Source organism: Microcaecilia unicolor, chromosome 10 (assembly GCF_901765095.1).
Source record: "Microcaecilia unicolor chromosome 10, aMicUni1.1, whole genome shotgun sequence".
Lineage (NCBI taxonomy): Eukaryota > Metazoa > Chordata > Amphibia > Gymnophiona > Siphonopidae > Microcaecilia > Microcaecilia unicolor.
In genome coordinates, this window is record NC_044040.1 from 178,992,817 (window position 1) to 179,006,379 (window position 13,563).

General features: G+C 40.4%; 1 protein-coding gene across 2 annotated transcripts in view; it reads left to right on the forward strand.

Moving 5' to 3' along the window:
* Positions 1 to 13,281, forward strand: part of AGTR1 (angiotensin II receptor type 1) — a 29,989-nt gene extending 16,708 nt beyond the window's left edge. For both annotated transcript variants that reach the window (XM_030217034.1, XM_030217035.1), the window contains exon 2: positions 10,919 to 13,281. In XM_030217034.1, the coding sequence (XP_030072894.1) occupies positions 10,970 to 12,055 (1,086 nt within the window). In that variant the 5' untranslated portion in view covers positions 10,919 to 10,969 and the 3' untranslated portion in view covers positions 12,056 to 13,281. The remainder of the gene's footprint in view (positions 1 to 10,918) is intronic.
* Positions 13,282 to 13,563: the final 282 nt, after the last annotated feature.

A 13,563-nucleotide genomic window follows, 5' to 3' on the forward strand; every position in this document is an offset into this window, starting at 1 on the left:
GACAAATTGAGAATGTGTTTGAAGATTGGGGATGCAGGAGAATAGATTAGTTTTAAACTTAGCAAAAACTGAGGTAATAATGTTAGGGGGGGAAGTGGATTTAACAATGAATGGTCCTTGTATATTGGACAAGTTTTCTATCCCCGTGAACAATCAGATGAACAGTTTAGGTGTTATCATTGATTCCTGGTTGTCTGCAAGAACATAATTAGTCAAGTGGTAAAATCCTCCTTTTTTTTCAATTACAGATGATTTTTAGATTGAAGGCTATGTTGAGTCCTTATGATTTTCGAATGATGGCACAAACTCTGAATTTGAATAAGATGGATTACTGTAATGTCTTTATTTTATTTATTGAGATTTATTAACCACCTTTATGAAGAGATTCACCCTTTGTCAGGGGTCACGTGGTTTTCCACATTACATTCACAGATTCAGTGCATGTACTGCAGCACCTGCATAGAAAAAGCTCTGGTCCAATTCCAAAAGTCAGTAACCACCAGACTAGGTATAAACATGTTACCTCATTGCTTAAGCAACTTCATTGGTTACCAGTGGCATGTCGAATACAATACAAAGTGATGACCTTGATTTATCATACCTTACATCAAGTGGGGCAGTTATACTACCCTTTACATCAACTGAAATTAGAGAATGTAAAGCAGCTATCAGTAACAGGACTGAGTTCCCTAAATTATGTAAATCAAGGCAAGAGCTTTTTCAATTGCAAGTTCTTTGATATAGAATAAGCTTCCAGGTCATTTGCATTTTTGTATCACCTTGTCGCAATTTTAAGAAATTTTTGAAGATCCATCTGTTTGTTCAAGCTTTCTCTGCTAATTAACTGGTTTTTATACAGTAGATTCATTGTACTATTTGGAAGAATGTTTTAAGCGATAGTCTTGTTTCTAACATTAAGAACATAAGAATAGCCATACTGGGTCAGACCAATGGTCCATCTAGCCCAGTATCCTGCTTCCAGCAGTGGCCAAACCCAGGTCACAAGTACCTGATAGATACCCAAATAGTAGCAACATTCCATGCTACCGATTCCAGAACAAGTAGTGGCTTCCTCCACATCTCTTTTTTGATGAATTACTTCTATGAATGTTTTTAATTTATAAGCCGCATCACTTTTTAGGTGGGGTATAAATTTTAAAATAAAGATTCTAAGTTGAAAAGGGAAGCTCTAAATGCTGTAACCAGCTGTAAATGTGTAGAATCTGAATATATCGGAATCTGCATTTATGTTTTGAAGAATAAGGCATATTGACCACCCTTTGAGCTGCCAGCATAGACTTGAAGAGTAAAGGTCTCTTTTACTAAACCGCTTCCTCTCATTTGCCACGTGGGAATTGCTAGCACGGTTTATTAAAAGAGGCTCTAAAATTGCCAACATTTATATTGAAGCTCTGCATTGCTTTCAACATTTGTATTGAAAGCAACGCAGAGCAAAAACTAGAGAGTAAAACTTTGAATAATACTTACCTACTTATTTAATATACCACCTTTCAGTAACAAATAGCAAAGTAAGTTGTGATTTAAAAAAAAGAGGGGAAGGAAGGACAAATAAAGAGATATAAAGAAAGATTAGAGTAAGACAATACATAAAGAAACAAAGAAGAGAAGCCAAATTAAAGCGGAAGAGGGGCACACAATTTCACTTGAAGAGGGGCAGGATGGAATAGAGAAGTTAGAGAAAAACAGCCTAGACAAGGATCTATCCCGCGAAGGCCTGTGAGGAAAGCCAAGTGTTTACCCCATATTTAAAACAACTATAAGGTGCTTCAAGTCTTATCTCATGTATCAAAGATTCGGTAAGTCTGGCAATGAGTTCAATGTAGTATGCTGGAATATGGGAATGTGGGTAGGTTCTGTTGAGTAGATCTGAGGGAGGTGGATGGAGCTAAGGGAATGAGTTGGTCAGAGATAGAAAGCAAAGCCAAAGTAAAGTGAGCAGTGTCTCAGTATGAGAATCCTTTTTTTTTTTACATTAATTGTTTACCTTTTTCAATTAAAACAACAAACAAAGCATCAGTTGACATGGAAGGGCATCTTTGAAAAGATGTCCAAGTCAGAACGTCCCAAATGGATGTTCATCTCCCATGTATTTTTGAAAAGGAAATACATCAAGATTTCTTGTTCAAAAATATATGAGATGGACACCCATACACTGAAATGTCCAGCATGAACATCCATTTTACAAACGGAAATGTCCAAATTATGAACAAACTTTGAAAATGCAGAGCAGAGGGGCAGCCTAGTAATTAGTGCAGTGGACTGTGAACCAAGGGACTCAGGTTTAAATCTCACTATAACTCCTTTATTTTATAATAATGAGCCCTTCAGGATCAATAACATACCTACTATACCTGACTGTACGCCACTTCTATAGCCTTTAGGCTTGCAGGTGGTCTATATATTTAGGTTCTGTTTCTGGAGGGCTCACAATTACCAAAAAATAACAGTTGAAGTGGGATTTGAACCTGGGTCCCTTCATTTATAGTCCGCTGTACTAATTACTAGGCTACTCCTCGAAATGCCCATAATACACGAAGTTCTCACAGAGCCTGGTACCTCCTTTCAACTCCTCTTTCATTGGAGGAGGGGAACAGCAACCACTGGGAGATTAAGGAGGTTGTCATGCCTTAATCCCTCCAGTGGACAGATTCTCAATCATGGTACCTTTTTTGTATCCTGGATGTGTCTAAAACAGGTCTAAATAAAAATGTCCTTTTCAGACATGGGCATTTCTTCCCCTTCGGTAATCGCTCTTGGACGTCCAGATTTCAGGCCCTCTCTCATCCTGCCCAAACCACTCCCACAACATGGCCTCTTGCTGTTTAGATGCACTGTAGTGTTGGATGTCCCTTTTTCTGCCTTTGCAAAATTGGTGCTTGGACATTTCAAGCACATGGATATCCATTTCAGCCTCTTAAGATGTCCATATGCTTTGAAAATAAAACTGCTGGCATCCTGCAACCATTCTCTAGTAGTAACTGTTTCCAGAAGTCACCATTGACTTAGGGCCCTGTTTACTAATATGTGCTAGTGTTTTAGCACGTGCTAAAAAAATTGCATGCACTAACGCTAGAGACACCTATAGGAATATATGGATGCCTCTAGAATTAGCATGTGCTAATTTTTAGCACACTTTAAAAATCTCTACAGTGCAGCTTAGTAAACAGGGCCCTTAATGTGTAGTTAATTCCACTATTTATCTGCTCCAGAGAGTTTACAGCTTTAAGGAGGCACTACTGACCCTTAAAATCCTTGTATCTGGAAAAATAAAGTGTGACATTTATAGTGATTAAATGCTAAAAGAATCTGGACATGTCTTTAAAATGTGTGGAATAGTTTGAGGTTTCTTTTTTTTTTTTTTTTTTTACTCTTGTGATTTACCAGATTAATGTTTGAACTGGATCGAAATTTCTCACCTGTTTTTTTTCTGAGGTTTACATAGGTGTCTTTAAAGTTGGTTTTTCTCAGGCTGTTAAAAAACTAGAAAGGGAAGACATTTAGAAATGCAGCATACCCTTAGCCTTCCCTCCAGCTAGCGCCTCGTTTTTTTTGTTTTTTTTTTCAAAGAATGCAGATAAGATAATGCAATAGAATTCCTAACTCTAAGGAACTGGAAAGCATCCAAACTGCTGATCAGCTGTGAACCTCAGTCTGCATCCCTTTAGTACAATATGAAAAGGAAAATCTGGGTCAAAGGCAAACCGATGGCAGTGTCCTGTTTTAGGTTAATTTTTTCATATTGAACTATGTTCACTGTTCAAAACATTTCATGTCTTTTTTCCCCCTCACAAAAGTATTCTTTTTATATTTGGCTTGACTGCCCTTCCAAAATGCAGTTAGCAATATAGGCATTAGCCCGGTGGGAGTCTGAGCGCACTCAATAATGAAGAACTGCACAAAAGCATATTTGAGCTGTTGCCTCCCTCATGGGAAAAGCAAGCAGGAAACAGGTATATGTTCCCTGTCACTGCTTCCATCTTCTCTTGTAAACTGTTGGCTGGCAAACAAAGGTCTGCCTAGTTGATTGCAGATGAGGGATCAGAAATAGTGCTGGGAAAAAAACACATAGGGTAGAAAAAAAACCACATACTACGCTTGGCCTGCCATATCATGACAGCCAGAGCATGTTGTGATTGTTCTGCTAGGTTCATCTGTCTTTAGCTTGTTTCTCCAAACGGTATCTGGCAGATTTTTGAGCTTTTAGTAATATCTAACAAACACTTTGGGAGTTTCTTTTTTCTACTGCGTTGAAAGGAAATTTCTCTTTCAGTCCATCTTGTCTTCCCCGAATGTGCCTCCGCCACATTTTTATCTAACAATATACACCGAACCCATCCAGTATTGGTATCAACCCCCACCGGCTTCTTCCCTCACTAGGCCACCATAATTTCCTCTACTCAGTTTAAATGTTCTTCATCTTCCTTTGAGTCTTGCTGCCAGTGCCACTTCAGGAACAGTTGTTTTGTTCTTTTACCGCATCACATTGCTCTCAGTAAGTTTGAGCTGCATAGTTTCAAAACTGCTTCAATATTTGTACCTTGCAATTATAGTATGGTAGTTTGTTCACTGTATGGCTCAGACTCACTGAGAGATGCACAATCCCACAAGAAAACAGACAAGCTGTTCTGGAGGTACTACTGGAAGGAAAATTCTGGAGTGTGAGAAGAGTTTGTTCTAAAGAAAAAGTCAGGGAGCCACATGTAGGGTCAATGGAAGCTGCCACTGGCCTCTGAACTTTACAGGGAAGATCTTTGCCTTCAAATGTTATCTGAGTAAGTAAATATGTAGGCAAACCTTGTGATTACTCTTTCAATTTTCTTTGGAGTTATTCTTTCAGATTTTGAATTTACGCTCTTGTACAGGATGTAAATAATTGTCTGAAACTGAACCTGAATTTACAACAATATATAATATGAAGTCCTTACGCTTGTAAATGTGCAGATGTCAAAGACATACCCCTGTGCCAGCTATATGCTGGTTCTATTTGCACTATTTATAATAATGTCCTTGGTATTTCTTATCTAGATGTCCTTCCATTGTATTGCAAAACAGAATTATATTGTTGATCTCTGCAAACGTTCAGTTCTATCATGCTTTTTAAGTTATTTGAAGTGCATCATCCAAAACAATAGTTGTTCTTAAATACCTTGCATGGCTACTAACATATTTTGAAATTATATAAAGCTATTTTTAAAAGCACAGTATAAAAAAACATAGAAAAGAATGGCAGATAAAGATTGAAATGTCCAGGTCAGGATATGCCCAGTTCCAGTAGTACTTTATTTATTCATTAACATTTATACCCCCACATTATTGCAAACATACTCAAGTTCAATGTGGCTTACAATAAATAAAACAAGCAAAGTAACCACAAATGTAAAATAAGAGACCTATAAGAACTAAATAATAGACCATTGTTAGCTAATAACAAACTACCTTATTCTGTCAATGTGTAGGAATCTGTCAAAGAGGAAAGCTTTCAGTTTTTTGTGAAATACCAAATCAGGTTGACATTTGATTGCAATAGGCAAATAGTTCCACCATTTTAGAATAAAGAATTGCCGACATAGAACCTTCTACAAACTATGTGCAGGAGTGCATGTGTATTTGCTGGCACTGCTGCAGGAGTAGCCATTTTACAAACATACATATGAGGAAAATCAATAGAAGAAACTTGGCACTTACACAAATATGGAAGCCATTTTGCAAACCTATACAGGTGAACGCTGCTGCTTAAATAGAGAGGCCACAAGCTTTATTTATTAATTTGGAGGGGGAAATTTTAAAAATGGGTAAATGAGGCTAACTCCTTTAATTCTTTCTGTACAGGGGTAGATGGGGGAAAAAACACTTTATAAATCTATATGTGCCAGAGATGCTATAAACATTAGGTCATACACATGCATTCTCTTTATGAAACTGGTAATACATTTGTAGATCTTTGACCTGCTCAGGCCATGAGCAAAACACCCCCCCCCCCCCCCAACATAGTCCTTTGAAATTTCTACATATTATGGATATCCATGTATAGATTGATCCCTTTCTAAAATTGCCATTTACAGCGAATGTCAATTTTCACATGTAAATGCCAGAATTTCCTTGTGGAAATTGCAAATAAGCCATCTAAAATAACCCCTAATGACCATACCTATCCAGTCTTCCCATCACATGTTGCTAAACTCTATAATCCCTTTCTCTCCATCAAATCTTCTGTAAGGGTCCTTAATTTTTTGAATTTGGATACTGTCCTCAATTCAGCCACCTCCACTTCTAGAACTGCATACCAGTTCTTCCGCTCCTAGCAAGGTAGAGTTGGAGTGTCGATGAAGCTAGGCCACCTGTGACAGTTCTTAAGATTAAGGTAAAGCTCAGCACTGCATAAAGCAGAGATTTCCAACCTTGTCCTGGTGATCCCCACAGCCAGTCAGGTTTTTAAGGCATCTACTAAGCAGGGGCGCATCTGAGGTTCGGCGGTAGGGGGGCAGGAGCTAGAGTGAGGTGGCACATTATAGCCCCCCCCCCACGGCCGCCGCTGCCCCCCCCCCACGCCATCAACCCTCCCCCGCCTATCGCCAGCGCCGTCACCTACCCCCGCCGAGGTCCGCTTCCTCCTGCCGGTGCCTTTAAAAATATTACTTCAGCTGGCGGGGGACCCCAACCCCCGCCAGCCCAGCTGAGGTCTTGTTTTAAGTTCTTCTTCCTCATGCTGTTGAAAGCTACAGCCTGCATCCCTTCCAGTTTCGGACGGAGTCTGACGTCACAACACGTTGACGTCCTGCCCGTACAACGTGCTGCGACGTCAGACTCCATCCAAAACTGGTAGGGATGCAGGCTGCAGCTTTCAACAGCACAAGGAAGAAGAACTTAAAACAAGACCTCAGCTGGGTTGGCGGGGGTTGGGGTCCCCCACCAGCTGAAGTAATATTTTTAAAGGCACCGGCAGGAGGAAGCGAACCTCGGCAGGGGTAGGTGACGGCGGGGGAGGGTTGATGGCGGTAAGGGGGTCCAGGGCAAAATCTGTGGGAGCCCAGGCCCCTGTGGCCCCACGCAGATACGCCCCTGATACTAAGGATGTACACTCATTGGAAAATAAAAAAGCACAAGAAAAAAATACTGCTTCATTTAGTTTCTTTCAGCTTGATTATTCACTTGTGATTCAGAAGAATCCGAAAGCAAAGTACATAACTCGGTTCAAATCCCACTGCTGCTCCTTGTGATCTTGGACAAGTCACTTAACCCTCCATTGCCTCAGGTACAAGCTTAGATTGTGAGCCCTCCTGGGACAGAGAAATATCCAGAGTACCTGAATGTAACTCACCTTGAGCTACTACTGAAAAAGGTGTGAGCAAAATCCAAATAAATAAATAAAATATTCAAAGAATGCCATTGAGAAATTAGAACTACAAAACTCTACATGTAATGGAAAAAATCCAGGACTTTGTCAAACCTGTTGGGTGAATCTGGAGCTAACTGTCCACTCTACAGCTTTGTTTCTACATGGGGGTAATTTTATAAATGTTTTTAAAAGGCATTTGACAGAAATTCTATAATATGGCACTGAATCTTAGGTGCTACTGTGGTACGGAAAAGCATTCAAATTGATGCAAGGTACTGAAATGAGGTAGAAATGGCAGATCCGCGTGAAAACACATGTGCCCATTTATAGAATAACATGGATCTGAAAATGGGATGTGGCCATGGGAGGAGCATGGGCAGGTCAGGGGCATTCCCTTAAAATGCACGCAGTGTTATAGAATTCGTGGGTGGTGGGGGGATCTACACTCAACTGGCGCACCAAATTTACACCTGGTTTCAAGTGATGTAACTCCTTACACCCAAAGCTGAGCATGGGTCCCGGCACTACATGCTATTCTATAAAGAGCATCGACCCCAGAACGCAAATTATAGTATACCGTCCTGCTTATAATCGAAAGAGAAAAACGCCTATATTGTGACCCAAATCGGGAGATAGACGTTTATCTCCCAAAAACGAATAAAGCGGTATAATCGAAAGCCGAATTTGGACGTTTTCAACTGCACTCCGTCGCGGATGCAGACAAAGTTGATGGGGGCGTGTCGAAGGCGTGGTGAAGGCGGAACTGGGGCGTGGTTATCTGCCGATCAGAGATGGGCGCCTTTCGCCGATAATGGAAAAAAAATATGCGTTTTTAGCGAGAATTTAGGGCACTTTTCCTGGACCCTGTTTTTCCACGAATAAGGCCCCAAAAAGTGCCCTAAATGACCAGATGACCACTGGAGGGAATCGGGGATGACCTCCCCTGACTCCCCCAGTGGTCACGAACCTCCTCCCACCACAAAATATGCCGTTTCACAACTTTTTATTTTCACCCTCAAATGTCATACCCACCTCCCTGGCAGCAGTATGCAGGTCACTGGAGCAGTGGACTTCAGGCAGGTGGACCCAGGCTCATCCCCCCCCCCCCCACCTGTTACACTTGTGCTGGTAAATGGGAGCCCTCCAAACCGCCCCCCAAACCCACTATACCCACGTGTAGGTGCCCCCCTTCACCCCTTAGGGCTATAGTAATGGTGTAGACTTGTGGGCAGTGGGTTTTGAGGGGGATTTTGGGGGCTCAACACCCAAGGGAAGGGTGCTATGCACCTGGGAGCTGTTTTACCTTTTTTTTTTTTTTTTGTAAAAGTGCCCCCTAGGGTGCCCGGTTGGTGTCCTGGCATGTGAGGTGGACCGGTGCAGTACGAATCCTGGCCCCTCCCACGAATAAATGTCTTGGAGTTATTCATTTTTGAGCTGGGCGTTTTCGGTTTCCATTATCGCTGAAAAACAAAAACGCCCAGCTCAAAAAAAGATAAACGTCCATGTTTTTTCGAAAATACGATTCGGTCCGCCCCTTCACGGACCCGTTCTCGGAGATAAACGCCCATGGAGATAGGCGTTTCTGTTCGATTATGCCCCTCTATATAGTACCACTTTTTTTCAGCAACAACTTTTGAGCGCCATTTATAGAATTTTGCCTGTAAATGTCTCTGTTAAAATTACCCCTCATGCAGAGGTATGTGTGATAACAGGATTATCTCAATCTAACAAAACATTTTGGGCTTGTGATCAGTTTACTGAGCTTTCCCTCTGTAAAGGGTTTACACTCTACACAACTTTTACTTGGTTCTTTTTCTTTCAAGCTCTCTACATTTGGAATAGTTTGCCCTTAGGATTTAAACATCAACCCACTTATCTCTTACTTCAGAAGTATTTAAAAATATTTCTTTTTAGCAAATATTTGAATTAGAAGATTGTTGAATTGTTTAAATTTTTATATTATTTAATTTCTGTAATTTCCCAGTGATTGTATTGGTTTTCTTCGTTGTGAACTCTTCAAAACCTATCAAGTGGTAAAGCACAGGAAAATAGCCGCCAAAGTGAAGGAACCAAAAAATCCTTTGCGGAGTAAACAGTCAATAGAGCAAGGGTAGGGGACAAGTCTTCCAACACTGGACACTTGTACACTGTATGATGGTAATATTTTATTGTATCATTTCCAGACCCCTGAAGGAAGTTCCTTTGAGCCAAAACAGGGTCCCGTGTCAGATCTTAGCTGTTCTTAAGAAACATCATTTTTGAGAACCAACCAGTATACAAGTGTCCAGTATTGGAAGAGTCATCTCCTACCCTTGCTCAAGTGGTAAAGCTATGCGTTTTGCAGAAAGTAACTTGAAATACAGAAAATCATTTCTGGAAGAAATAAACTAAAATAACTTGTAATATGTTATTTCACTGATTTGTTAGTATATCCTTAAGTAATGCATTTCTCCACTAGCCATATAAATAACAGCCTTGTCTACCTTGTACAGTTATTATATTATGCTAAACACTGATTCATGTAGAAATTCTGGTTGGCATGTGCTAACACCATTAACACTTGTTATGTCCCATTAGAGACATTTATAGACAGATGTGCTAAAAGTTTCCCATGTTTCCATCCTCTGTGGGAAAATGCTTAGTATATCTTGTTCTTTATGCTTAAGGAGAAAGTGCTTCACAAGTTACAGGCTATTTAATAATATGTCCACGTTTATACACATAAATATTTAGAATACTAGTACTCATGCACATACCTGCAATTGTGCTAGCAGAACACTTAAGCAGGTATGTGCAGCATAGCACTTAACTTAAATAGTATGTATTTGCAAGGGAGCATGCACAGGGACAGGATATTGGCCCAGCTCCCACTTACATGCCTAAGGTGCCCTTTTACCAAAGTGTGTAGGTGCCTACGTGCGTCCAACGCATGCCAGTTTGGAATTACTGCCCAGCCACTGTGTGCCCCGAGCGGTAATTCCATTTTTATGTTCGTCTGATACACGCAGCAGAAAATATTATTTATTTTCTACCACATGGCGCTAACCGGGCAGCAATCAGCAGTGTATGCATGCTGACAATTACTACCGGTTAACGTGTGAGACCTTACTGCTAAGTCAATGGGTGATGGTAAGGTCTCAGGCCCAAAATAGACACATGCCAATTTTTATTTTGCCACATGGCCATTTTCGGACAAAAAAAAGGCACTGAAAAAATTGCACGCATCCAATGCATGCGCCTACAACTGCGCAGGCCATTTGTTAGTGCACTTTAGTAAAAGGACCTCTAAGTTAGTTACACACATCCCTGCCGCATTTAGCCATCTACACTTATACCTGTTCTATGGTTGATGTAACTGCAGACACCTAAAAGTTAGGGAGGCCAATATTGGGTTACAACAGTATTCTAGAACGAAACCTAGTTGCCACGGTTCCATTATAAAATAGGATCTCGCTACACGTCCTTGGCATTTGGAGTTGTCCAGTTGTAGAATTGCCCCCAGAGCCCTTAATATTTCATTAACAACAGGAGGACTCAAAATATTTTTGTTTCTTTTCCCAGGTTAATATTTTTTTATAGCGTGTGGATGCTACCAGAATCTACAAGTTCAAAATGATCAACAGTTCTTATACAGAAAACGAAAGTGCCATCGAAAGAATACAGCTTGACTGCTCCAAGTCAGGAAGGCATAATTACATCTTTATTATGATTCCCACTGTTTATAGCATTATCTTCATTGTAGGTGTACTCGGAAACAGCTCCATCATACTTGTCATTTACTGTTATATGAAGCTAAAGACGGTGGCTAGCATCTTTCTCCTGAACTTGGCCCTAGCAGACCTCTGCTTCCTTTTCACTCTGCCACTCTGGGCAGCCTACACCGCCATGCATTACCACTGGCCTTTTGGAAGCTTCCTGTGTAAATTTACATCAGCTGCAGTAACCTTCAACCTGTACACTAGTGTGTTCCTACTGATGTGCCTCAGCATTGACCGTTACCTGGCTATTGTCCATCCAATGAAGGCTCGTCTTCAACGCACCATGTTTCTGGCCAGATTAATTTCCATTGTCATCTGGCTGATGGCATGCTTGGCCAGTTTGCCTGCCTTGATCTACCGTAAAATACTTATCATTGAGAATACAAATGCAACTGTCTGTGCTCTCTTGTACCGCAATAACAGCAGCTATTATCTAATTGGCATGGGCCTGTCAAAAAACATCTTGGGTTTCTTGATTCCCTTTATTGTCATTTCAACAAGCTACACGTTAATCGGTAAAGCCTTGAAGAATGCTTATCGAATTCAGAGACACAGGTCTAGAAGTGATGACATTTTCAGAATGATTGTAGCAATAGTGCTGGTCTTTTTTTTGTGCTGGATTCCTCATCAAATATTCACTTTTCTGGATGTTTTACTTCAACTGAAGGTTATAAATGACTGCAACATTGAAGATGTGGTAGATACAGGTATGCCAATCACCATATGCATAGCATACTTCAACAGCTGTCTGAATCCTTTCTTCTATGGATTTTTTGGGAAAAATTTTAGAAAGCACTTCCTTCAAATACTGAAATACATTCCACCAAACGTGAGGTCCCATCCAAGCCTGACCACGAAAATGAGTACTCTTTCATATCGCCTTTCAGAGCACTTAAACACAGCTGTGAAAAAGCCTTCTGGGGCAGCTGACATTGAGTGAAAATTTATCACTATATTTGCCACTTTTTTTAGTTTACCTGTCAAGCACTAGGAGTGCTTAGAAGCTGAAAATGTTTGGCTATCCTTCAGAAGCAAGAAGCAAAAAAAAAAGTCTGAGGAAAGAGTGAATGCATTTTCTTACCAGTTTCCAAGACAAATTGTTTTATGAAACAATTTCACAATGCTATAAATACAAAAAGGGTAAAATGATGCATGTTTGCCATTCTGTCCATATCACGTTTGACTTAAAACGTTTAGCTAGATGGGTGCATTGCTGATGTGACTGGAACAAAAGATGGACTAAATAAGTTCCTGCAATGCAGTTTATGTAAAATGGACTTAAAATGCTGAGTTAAAACACTGTATAATGTAGGTTTTGTTTTCAACGTACAGTACGTTGCTTGTATGAAGTTTAATTTAGATTTATTTACAGTATGTTCTTTCTTTAATTTTGCTGTTATTAAAAGACTTGTAATGGGGACAATTGTCACTTTCCCCAGGAAGGTTACAGACCCAAGCAGCTGTAATCAGATTTTCATAGAGAAACTCTGTGGTATTTACCTTTGAACATCCAACCAGAATATTCCCTCCTCTCCCCCCTTGGGGTTTGCCTTTGAAAATTGAGCCAGCAAGGTCAACAAGTACAAAATTACCTGTGGACTTTACACCTGCGATTTGTCTGGGTCTGGTCAGTTGGGACAGTGTCACCCCCAGCCCTCTCCAGATCCTCCAAAATACCATTTTCCCAGCAATTAGAGGTACATATATTATGAGACAGCACAGATAATGGGCAATTTTCAAAGCCCATTTTATGTGGATAAAAATGTCCTTACTTGTGTAAAACAAGTTGGAGTTGATATTCAAAGCAATTTAATGGCAGGAGAGCCTCCTGTCTGGTTAAATTGATTGTGTCTGTCTATTCACTGATACTCAGTGGCACTTACCTGGAGAGAGGGCCACTAAATACCAGCATTAACTACCCTTGCACTATCCGATTAGTACAGGGCTGGTCCATGAACAGAGCCAATGCAATAAGTAAGTGGATAAAGTTAGGACAATCTTTTTACTGTCCTAATTTTATCCACCAAGCTAACAGTGTGCCAATGTGAATATTGGCCACTAAGCCCCGACTTCTAAATAGCATGCCTAGAAATTGGCGCTGAAATTGGCACAGATTCTATAACAACATGCATAATTTAACAAGCTTAACAAGCTATCGAGCACTGATAACAGCATTTAATAAGCAATAATGAGAATTAATTGGCACTGATTAGAATTTAGGCACACAACTCCCTAAGCGTAATCTGTAACGATATGTGCCAAATTTCTAATGCATGCAGGCAAAAAGGGGTATGGAAATGGGCATTTTGTGGGCATTCTGAAATTTAAGCACCTAGTTATAGATTATGGCCTAGTGCTCCTAAATCTACGCGCAAGGATTGGCACCAATTTCATTTGGTGTAAATGGATGCGCATAGATTTAGGTGCTGAAATATGAACTAAGTGTAT